General features: G+C 44.9%; 2 protein-coding genes across 2 annotated transcripts in view; one reads left to right on the forward strand and one right to left on the reverse strand.

The window, feature by feature from the left end:
• The window catches only part of RELB (RELB proto-oncogene, NF-kB subunit), a 69,897-nt gene extending 68,672 nt beyond the window's left edge, over nt 1-1,225 (forward strand). The window contains exon 11 of the mRNA XM_069943552.1: nt 1,149-1,225. Within this exon, the coding sequence (XP_069799653.1) occupies nt 1,149-1,210 (62 nt within the window). The 3' untranslated portion in view covers nt 1,211-1,225. The remainder of the gene's footprint in view (nt 1-1,148) is intronic.
• Nucleotides 1-9,727, reverse strand: part of PPP1R37 (protein phosphatase 1 regulatory subunit 37) — a 30,126-nt gene extending 20,399 nt beyond the window's left edge. The window contains exons 1-2 of the mRNA XM_069943549.1: nt 9,609-9,727; nt 6,735-7,370 (exon numbers count right to left, since the gene is read on the reverse strand). Coding sequence (XP_069799650.1) covers nt 6,735-7,314 — 580 coding nt within the window. The 5' untranslated portion in view covers nt 7,315-7,370; nt 9,609-9,727. The remainder of the gene's footprint in view (nt 1-6,734; nt 7,371-9,608) is intronic.
• Between the last annotated feature and the right edge of the window lie 1,743 nt (nt 9,728-11,470).

The following is an 11,470-nucleotide window of genomic DNA, read 5'->3' on the forward strand; positions in this document are numbered from 1 at the left end:
CTTTAACCCTTAGAGGACCGAGCCAATTTAAATTTTTGCATTTTTGTTTTTTCCTCCTCGTGATTAAAAGGCCATAGCAGTTGCATTTAGAAACCCACATGAGCTCTTATTTTTTGCGCCACTAATTTTACTTTGTTTGGGGGCGATGCCTACCACTAGACGCCAGGGAAGGCGGACAGCTAGTTTTCAGATGCAGCTGTCAACTTTTCAGGCATGGCGATCGGACTGTGCCTGCTAATAGCCGCGGTCCTGGGCTACATATTGCACCCAGGACCGCAGCGGTTTAGAGTGTGGCCCCTATCTGGACTCCCCTCGCGTACTGGGTCGTCTAGGGGTTAAATGAACTGGTTTTAGTAAGTTATATAGATTTGTAATTTACTTCTGTTTAAAAATCTCCAGTCTTCCAGTACTTATCAGTTGCTGTATGTCCTGCAGGAAGTGGTATACTTTTTAGTCTGACACAGTGCTCTCAGCTGCCACCTCTGTCTGAGTAGCAGAAAATCCCCATAGGAAGACTCTGTTGCTCTGGACAGTCCCTGACATGGACAGAGGTGTCAGCAGAGAGCACTGTGTCAGACTGGAAAGAATACACCACTTCCTGCAAGACATTCAGCAGCTGATAAGTACTAGACGGATTGAGATTTTTAAGTAGAAGTACATGACAAATCTATATAGCTTTCTGACACCAGTTGATTTTTTTTTTCCACTAGAGTACCCACTTTTGTCATTGGGTTCAGTAACAATAAGCCAGATTTTAATTATTTAGGATTAAAGGAATTGTGCCACAAAACACAATTCTACCCTGTCTATGGGATAGAGGACTGTATGATGGCTGGAAGCCCTGGTGATCACGAGAACAGAGACCTGAATCCCTGTCCTTGTGACTGCTCGGGGTCCCAGCGCTCAGATCTCCATATGTTTCCATTATAAGGTAAACATATATAATTTGCACCTTTAGTGAGACAGTGAAGAGAGTGTGACAGAGAGAGTGTGACAGAGTCTTGTACCTGTACCCTGTCAGACGCTGCGTGTATTAGCACAGTCTTGTAGTACAATGTTTATTCACACAGTGTATGGTGCGGACATTGCAGGTTATCACTGTGTACCTTCTTGTGTAAATACCTTCTTGTTTTATTTCCTTTTCATAGCAAGAAACTCATTAAATGTGACCTTGATACAGAGCGAAGAGATGATCCCCTGCTTCCTGTGATGTCCCTCCAGCAGCTGCACAGTATAGATGGATGTCAGTATAGAGAGAGAACTCTCAGCACGTCCTCAGACTTCAGCTGGGAGTAGTAGTTATGTCACAAAGGAAGTATATAAATCAATACAGTGCTGCGCTGGTAGAAACATATACCGCATGCACTAATATAAGAACACCGCATGCACCGCTAGAAACAGCGCCACGCTTGTCTATGGTCTGTATCAGGTATTGCAGCTCTGATCTGTTGAACTAGATAGGAAAGAGCTGCAATCCCAGACAGGCTTCAGCTGTTTTCTGCTCCCTGGTCAACCCCTCCAGCAAAAATCTTTTTCTTTCAAATCTCCTGGTGTCAGAAAGTTATGTAGATTTGTAATTTTCTTCTATTAAAAAATCTCAAGTCTTCCCATACTTATCAGCTGCTGTATGTCCTGCAGGAAATGTTGTTTTATTTTCAGTCTGACATATTGCTCTCCCTCAATACGGAGTCGCTCACATTTGTTCCTACTTCTCATCATCTGCTATTTCATATACACACAGGTCGCCACCTATAACACCTAGTGCTGCAACTGAGCATGTGCGACCAGCAAACTGAATCCGAAATATAGGTCGCAGCCTTAGACAACAAGCTATAAACATCACTTTCTGAGCCGGTAAGTAACGACACCTATCATAAGGGAAACTACTGAAAAGATTATATATATATATATATATATATATATATATATATATATATATATATATACACAAACATATATACTGCATATTTATATACTGCAGTTCAGCTTACATCAGATTAAGGGGTACTCCAGTGAAAATCTTTTCTTTTAAATCAACTGGTTTCATAAAGTTATATAGATTTGCAAATTATTTCTATTTAAAAAGCTCAAGTCTTTCCATACTTATCAGCTGCTGTATGTCCTGCAGGAAGTGGTGGGATTGGGATTTTTAAATAGAAGTAAAGTACAAATTTGTACACATTTCTGAAACCAGTTGATTTGAAATAATACCGTAGTACCCCTTTAAGGAGCCTCCAAACTCTGTTGAGGCCTTACTTCTGAATGACCACGCAAATCTCACTCAACAACCAAGATGACTGTTGGTACCACCTGCGATCCTATGGATGTGATCCCCTTTATTTCACAATGACTACTGGAGATCACCCCTTGCAGGATCCTGGGTCTGTCTATGGGACACTGCACGCGCTCTGCTCTACAACAACATACAAGACATAAGATTCTCTGTTCAGACCTGTAGTTCCTATATAACCCATTGATTCCATCGAGCGTTCTGCTCATTTTCCTCTATGACATCTCTCTCCCCTGTACACTGACTCAGCTGTGGCGGCACTTTTTGGACATCACGGTATCAGATGACTCATGAATTCTCTCTCAGCCTACACACTGTAAATCACAGAGCTACGATGAGGTCTGCCGCATCTCATCACCCATCAAATCCACCTGCTATATGCACAAATGTAGCACTCCAGGGAATACTACATGTAGCACTCCAATACTACATGTGGTACCCGAGAAAATCGTACGCTGCCCGATCAGGACCCTCATCTATATAACAGGGGGTTTCCCACCAATAGTAGCCCTACATCTATGGTGGAGTCTGACTAATGGAACTCGCACCAATTAAAAGTGCAGGGGTCCTGTGCCCCTCTGGGGACCAAACGCGTAGGATCAGTGTAATTGCTGTGATGCCCATGGAATCTCCAGGGATCCCAGACGCAGAAAACCAGATTACTAAAACACAGGTTTAATTTAAAAAAAGGAACCGTCCAACGTAGGCAACCCCTTAAAGTGTTACTGTCACTTTAAAAACTTTTTGACTTGTCAAATGTTTTGATTGGTTGAGGGTCTGGGTTTTTTTCCCTGGAAAAATCGTTCAGTTGGGTTCTGTGTGTCCCATATCTCTCGGCAGGGGCCAGGCTCTATAAACTTATTATAGGATCTGCCTCCTGCAATAAAAGGGATAGAGAAGAGAGTTGTCGAATGAAGCGCACAGCTAAATGCTTCTCCCGGCTTTATCTAACCAAAACTTCTGATGACTTTGACATGTCGTAGGTTTTTGTTTTTTGTTTAGGGTACAAACACACAGGCTGGATCCGCAGACGCCAGGAGCCCCCGAAGCAAGCCAAAGCAGGTAATGTATGCTGCAGGCGGTGGGGGGTTAACAGGGCTGTCACTTACATACTAGGAATAGGATGTCAGTCCCGCTGTGAGTATGTGAGTATAGAAACTAACAGGCAAGGGATCTGCAGTGAATGTTGCAGCGAAAAATCCACTGCGGATCCAGCCTGTGTGTTTGTACCCTTAAAGGGGATCTATCAGGTCCCTACCAGGTAGAGCTGCAGACAGGTGTGGCATTTTAGATTCCAAGGAAAATGTAATTTTATAACTTTGCAAAAGGCCATCAGCAAAGACAAAAGCATCCCTTGTTTTATCTCCTATCTGCCTACTGACCTGACAGATTCCCTTCAGGGTGCCTTCACACGTAGTGGATCCGCAGCGGATTTCACGCTGCGAGTTTGCAGCGAATCCATGTAGTGTGAAGGTCTATGGGGGTTACATATCCGCAGCGGAATTTTCATTCCACTGTGGATATGGGACCCGGCCCCTTTAACTCCCACATCCCGCTGTCCGCAGCCCCGGACCGAAGCATACATTACCTGCTCAGTGCCACGGCTGCAGGGAAGCTCCCACAGCCGCGGCATCGAGCAGGTAATGTATGCTCTGGGCCGGGACACTACCAGGATCGGCAGCGGATTTCGCTGCAAACTCGCAGCTAAAATCCGCTGTGAGTCCGGTATGCGTAAAGCAACCCTTAAAGGGGTTATCCAGCGCTACAAAAACATGGCCACTTTCTTCCAGAGACAGTCCCGCTCTTGTCTCCAGTTTGGGTGGGGTTTTGCTGCTCAGTTTCTTTGAAGTGAATGGAGCTTAATTGCAAACTGCACCTGAACTGGAGACAAGAGTCGTGTTGTCTCTGAAAGAAAGTGGCCATGTTTTTGTAGCACTGGATAACCCCTTTAAGGTGACCGAAAAGCTTTAAACTGGCAGTATCATAAAGAGAAGCTTTTGACATGTCACAGGGACATACCAGAAGTTTTCATCATGGACAGCTGGAAAATTAAGCGCACTATCACATGCCTCTACAGATGGGTGGGGGTCTCAGTAGTAACACACACACCAAACAAAACTTTTAACATGTCAAAAGTTTTTCTTAATGACAGTAACACTTTAAAAGCATTGTGTGGTGCACCTCACATTCTACTCTCCTCTCCCAACAGGTTTTTGCACCTTCTCTATTATGACAGGGATGTGGTTTTATGCTAAACCAATAGACATTTACCTGTACTGTTTGATCAGCTCACCCACAGATCTACTTGGTTTGGCTATGACCAGGAATAAGAGAGGCAGGAGATAGACGGTCACAGACTAAACACAACCCTACCTGATAGCATTGCTCTGGTTATGGTGCCAGAAACACACACTGGAAAAGTCACAAAGTCCCTGCGATTGTCACCCAGACAATGCACCGACGGCTGTAAGACAATGGTAGGCACCATTGCATAACGTTATGTGAAGTGCAATGTCCACGTATTGCCTGCCTCATACTGACTGCTGACAGTGCAGCCCTCCATTAAGAATATGTGTATGACTTCGGGAACCTGCTGACTCTGGTATTTCCCAGGCACTTCATTTTGTCACCCTTGAGAAAACACAGTAGAAGCAATGCCGGGGAAAAAAAAAGGGGGGGGGGGAATGAATCCGACTGTTTAATGGGATTAAAATTAACATTTAGACAACAATCCTCGGCCCAGGAATTCATGATAAAAATTCCAGGAGTGTCATTCCGAAAAGAGGACGCATTACAATAAAGCCGTCGGGTGGTTAATAAATAACTAATAAGAGCTCGGTCTGATTTATAATTAATCAGTCCAGAAAGGGGTCAGATCTGGTTACAGATCAATGTAATCGTATAGGAGCAGAAGCAGCCAGCTCTGCCGGCCTGTGTTTACATGCCGCCACTTGTGACTGGTACAAGTCTTAAGTGATTTCCAATAGTTGCATGTACTGTCAGAGCTCACGGGGTACCACGGTCCGCCAGCGAACAGGACCCTTTACTGCACCAATGTAGGCACTCACCCTAGGGCAGCATCATTATTCTCCAGCCTGGTATTCAAATACTAAGCTTCTAGCTTCAACCCTGAACTGTAAATTTGTTCATCTTTAGTCAGGCGTGTTACTGGATAATTGCAATGTATGTGATCTCCTCTATACTAGTTAAAGGGGTATTACACTCAAAGTAAATTTTTAATATAAGTGGAATAAGAAAATAGAAGCGGGCACTCACCAGCGATGTGTCTTCGGGTGGATTTATTGGAGGTTTATCCGTAGACCGGAAGAAGCGCGTCATCGTGTGAAACCCTCCCCCTTCCTGCACAGATGAAGTGAACCTCTAAAAAATCGACCTGAAGACACAGATCGCTGGTGAGTGCCTGCTTCTATTTTCTTATTCCACTTACATTAAATTCCAGTTTAAGTGGAGCACCGCCGGATATAGCGGTCTCGTTGGTCATAGCTACCTGCTTGTGGTCCTGGTTCCAGCTGCTGGAGATTGGATGGTGCCACCCACCTCTCCCTGTATATTAAATTTTTAATATGTTGCTGCCCTTGGGGAGAACATAAACAGCCTATTGTTACCTCTCCGCACTCCCTCTGTATTCACCTAAGTTATCTTTGGTCCCCAGCTGAAGGATCCCGTCTCCACTTCTAAAAAGGACTCTTCTCGCTCAGCCAATCATTGGATGATGCGCTGTCCCATCTCATTCAGTGATTGGCTGAGTTGGCTGTCACTGCAGCAACGAGTCCGTCTCAGAAGTGAAAGCAGAATCTTTCAGCCGGAGACCTGAAGATGATGCAGGAGGACACCAGGAGAGTGCAGAAAGGTAAGAATAGCCTGTCTCTTATGCTTTCCCCAAGGGAAGCAACATATTAAACGTTTAATTTGAGCGGAATACCCCTTTAATGACTATTGTTGATGAGAATGTTATAATGTGGTTAATCTGTAAGGTTAGTGCATCAGCAGCTAAGCGGTGAAGAAAAAAAATCTTGGAGAATTTGGAAATTCTGATATGCCACAAGAAAACCAATAGCGTATAACCAATCTCATTCTGTTTCTTTATTCTTGGGCTACATCAGAGGTGCATCATCTACATTACATACCAATGACATTCCGATCAACCTAGTTGAAACTGGAAGAGTCCACTGGCAGTAACCTAGTGTCTACTGGAGGAGATGTTATTTGAAACCAGAATCAGACTAGATCGTCTTTCCAGTCCAAATCTGGTTTGTCCAGAAACAAGAGGTGCAGGGAAGCCGACTACCTCCTGCAGCAAAGGAAAATGCTCCTGTGTATGTGGATCTGCAGCTGATCGGCAGGGATCATCAATAAACAAACAAAAAATCTTGGAAACCCCCTTTACTATAAAGAGTAATATGTAAGGGATCACAATCCTCACCATGTCTCCAAGGGTCTTTGGGTTCTAGAGCACCAGAAACAATGTCATCGTCACAAGGAAATGTGACCCTCTTCGGCCCCTGTTTACTGCGACCATTATCCTCCTCTGGGACCCCCTTGGTATCACTCTCTTGGTCCACTCTTTCGGTGGATGGTGTGCCCTCAACACCATCGGCCTTTGCTTCATCTCTAATATCCGGGCTGGGAGAAGCCGGTTCGGTCCTGTGAGGCAAGGCCTCCAAATCTGGGTTAACTGGCAATGAGGCATTGGAAGACAACTCCTTGGTCTGTTCTTGGGCACTACCCGAGGAACTTAAAGAACTTTCCACGTTCAGTTCCACCCTCGTGTTCTCTAGAGTAGTATCTGTATTTCCTAAATCGTCTGTAGCGTCTTTCGGAGTGGGTGCCTCGCCCACGTCATCTGTGCCATCATCTTGTTTAGTGTTTTGTCTGGGACATTGCTCATCTCCTTCCTGTGTGCAAAAAGAGTCCCCATTGTCCTCCACCTCGGTATGTTCCTCTTGGTTGTGTGACCCCTCAGAGGGAAGATTAGCACTTTCCAAGACTGCAGGCATCTCCATAGTAGCAGGTACTCTATCCAGCCATGGAAGCCATTGTTACTTCATGCACCAGAAGCCTGGAATACAGAAAACACATCTCGTTTCAATCCAAGTTTAAAGCAATTTAAGTTGCATTTTCTGCAACTTCTACAGGGATCAGCTGATCGGCAGAGCCATGTCTAAATTAAAGAAGTCCGGCAAAAATTCTTAATAAGGTTTTGTATTGCCCCCTAAAAGTTATACAAATCACCATTATACACTTATTACGAGAAATGCTTATAAAGTGCTTTTTCCCTGCACTTACTACTGCATCAAGGCTTCACTTCCTGGATAAGATGGTGATGTCACAACCTGACTCCCAGAGCTGTGCAGCTGTGGCTGCTGGAGAGGATGATGGCAGAGGGACACTGGGCATCCCTCCGCCATCATCCTCTTCAGCAATACAATACTTTAAAAAAAATTTTTAGACGGACTTATTTAAAGAAGGCTGGGTTGCAGTAACCTTATGCCACCACTACACAATGAATGGCGCCATCTGCTTGAAGACTTGATCACTGTGTATCTGCCAAAAAGCTTTTCAACAGGGGTGCAGGGTGTTGGCATCCCACCCATTAGACCTTGACAGCCTATATGTAAAACTTCGCCAATTTTTTTTTTTTTTTTAACATCACCTGGTCAGCACCAGTGCGTAGAACCTGGGGGCACAGTTCATTTTTTTTTCAAACCGCTGTCCAGTTCCCACCATCCGCGACATGCAAATCAGGCTGCTTTATGCACTGGAGGCTTCAGAATCAAGTCTGTCTGCGTCACCCAGGGAAGGGAATATTGGTACACTGGGGCGCTCAGTCCTCCTCCAGCGCCTAGAGCAGCCCTATTTGCATGTCACAAAACCAGAGTGGATGGCGGGAAGTGGGCCGCGATTTGAAAAATGGACAGGGCCACTGAGATCTATGTTCTGGTGCCAACCAGGTTACGTAAAAAATAAAAAAATTTAGGTAGCAAATTGGTACATTCCCATTAACAGACTACATATGCTGCCGATACGATTTCGAGTATACGAATACATCCGATCCCTGGTCACTTTTTTGGTCTCAGCGGGGACCCAGGTCATTATGTGTGACTCAACCAGTCAGCAGCTGCAGTGGGGTCCAGCCTTGGACACTGACTGGCTGAGCCGACCCGACACTTCACAACCTCGCTCAGACCAGGGATCAGATCGGCAGTATTCAACCACCAGCGCTGGATCGGGGGAGGTAAGAACACATTATTTCTTTTATCCTCCCCAGCACTTGCTGAAAAAAAAAAAAAAAAGTGTCTGGCCGGACTTCTCCTTTAAATTTGGCATCACTAAACCCTGACAGGTGTCAATTACAGATAACTCTATATCAGATGGTCATTGATAACTACATCCAATAACAATAATAAAAGAACGTTCGCATCTGCCCCACTCATCTGAGAAATCCCTGCAGTGTGTGAATACGCCCTTATTCTGTAACCGGAGGGAATTCCTCTGCTCCGGCTTCTACTTCAGCCCTTGTGAAATTCCACACTAGCCTGCGGCTCCCCACTGGAGACCGGTGGTGGATTATCAGGTTTCCTGGATTATTAGATGGCAGATGAAGGAAATTTCACTGTATGGCTGGAAATCGCCCTGATACCAAGCGGCAGTCTGCAGCCGCAAACGCCGGAACGTTGTGGAACCCAAACGTTCCGCTCAACACGATTCATGACAACAAGGAGTCCTGTGCCCCCCTGAATGCGGCGACACTCACTCTAAGGTCCTGATAAATATGGCCGTGTATCATACAGCTCTCTTCTATCTCAGCTGAGACGTGACTGACCGACACACGAGCTGGGTATCACTTTTTATTCCCATTTTATAGGGAAGTGCTGTACAAGGGGATTTTAGAGGATTTAAAGGGAACTTGACACGTAAAAAAACGCTGCTGTTTATATGAAGAATAACTCTGATCCCTTTAAGGGTGCGTTCACACCTACAGGATCCGCAGCAGATTTGATGATGCAGATTTGATGCCTTGTTCAGTTATTTAAATGAAATCTGCTGCAGATCCGCTGCAGAAAAGCAGCTGCGGATCCGGTAAGTGTGAACGTACCCTAAATCGATAGCATCTCTCCTGCTGTTGCAAAACTACAACTCCCAGCATGCCCGGACAGTTGTTGACTGTCCGGGCATGCTGGGAGTTGTAGTTTTGCAACAGTTCCTCTGTCAATTCTACTAGTCCCCCCCCTGACTGCGGACACAGTTCACATTAGGCGCCGTATGCCAAACCACAACCACAATATACATCACACACCAAACCACGACGCCGGTCCTGTTCACACACGTGTACGTACACGCCGCTTTTCGTATTGAAGCCAATAGGTGTTCCCTGATGAGGTAAGTGCTATCAGAGATCTCTGGAGACGCTTCTCTCCATAAAAATTGTGTTAGTTCCAATAAACTTTATTTATAAACACCTGGTGGACATATAACTGAATTGGAGTTTATAGTAAACTCATAGGATGGACGTAGTCATGGCAACCACGGTTACCAGCACATGCCTCCCCCCCCCAATGTTTACCCAGCTGCCCCTCGTGTCACGTGATCCATGGCCCCCACATTACCTCAGTGCCTGTCAGCCCCCTGCTGCATGTCTAGGGACAGCCGGGTTCCATCTTCTCAGTGAGTGTAGCCTGGTGTGAATGAGCCCCTCGGTGACGGGGCACGGGGCTGTCTCTCTCGTCGCTGCCGTCTTCCAGCTCACTTGTCTCGGCTCCTTGTTTTTCCTCTCTCTGTCGTTCCAAGAATGTCTCTTGCTGTCTAAACTCAGTTTCCGGGTCACATGTCTCTGTCTCAGGTCTCTGCCAGGCTGCGACGCCAGAAAACAGCTGAGCCAATCAGCGCCTGCCGCGTCAGCAGCCACCATAGAGGCGAAGGAGGACCGGAGGAGAGAGAGGAAGGACCGACCATAAAGAGGACGGGAGGAGAGGAGCGGCAACAGTGGATGAGACCAGGGGGATTGATTAGTGCAAAACTACATCTCCCAGCATGCAGCTAGTATGGTGGAGCGGCTGTCAGCTATAGCTGGAGACATGTATAATAATAATAATACTGCTAATAAACATGGTTATTATAATTATGGAATGTAATGTAATATGAGTCTTATGAATAGATGTATGTGTGAGTATATAGATGTGTGTGTGAGTATATAGATGTATGTGTGAGTATATAGATGTATGTGTGAGTATATAGATGTATGTGTGAGTATATAGATGTATGTGTGAGTATATAGATGTATGTGTGAGTATATAGATGTATGTGTGAGTATATAGATGTATGTGGATTCATAGATGTTAGATGTGTGCGTGTATATGTGTGTACACATTTTAATTTTTTTTATGTTATTTAACAGCTAGTAAATTTTTATTATTTTTATTATGGAATATAATGGCAGTGTTATGTGTGTGTGTATATATATATATAAATATATATATATATACAGTGAGTCCAAGAAGTATTTGATCCCTTGCTGATTTTCTTTGTTTGCCCACTAATAAAGACACTATCCTTCAGCACTTTTAATGGTAGATATATTCTAACATGGAGAGACAGAATATCAAGAAAAAAATCCAGAATATAATTTTAAAGAATATATTTTAATTAATTTGTATTTCAATGAGGAAAATAAGTATTTGATCCCTCTTGCCAAACACACTCAATACGTAGTGGCAAAGCCTTTGTTTGCAAGCACAGCGGTGAGACGTTTGTTGTAGTTAACCACAAGTTTAGCGCACACACCAGGGGGAATCTTGGTCCACTCTTCTTTGCAGATTCTCTCTAAATCATGAGGGTTGGTGGGCTGTCGCTTGGCAACTCTGACCTTCAGCTCCCTCCATAGATTTTCGATCGGATTGAGGTCTGGCGACTGGCTGGGCCACTCCATGACCTTAAAGGGGTTGTCCGGCGATAAAAAATTATTCACAGAATAACACACATTACAAAGTTATACAACTTTGTAATGTATGTTATGTCTGTGAATGGCCCCCTTCCCCGTGTCCCACCACCCCCACCCGTGTACCCGGAAGTGTGGTGCGCTATACATACCTGTCACGTGCCGACCACGGTCTCCGATCGTCAGCAGTGACGTCTTCTTCGGGAGGCCAGCGGATCTTCCCG

This window comes from Dendropsophus ebraccatus, chromosome 10 (genome assembly GCF_027789765.1).
Source record: "Dendropsophus ebraccatus isolate aDenEbr1 chromosome 10, aDenEbr1.pat, whole genome shotgun sequence".
In the NCBI taxonomy this organism is placed as follows: domain Eukaryota; kingdom Metazoa; phylum Chordata; class Amphibia; order Anura; family Hylidae; genus Dendropsophus; species Dendropsophus ebraccatus.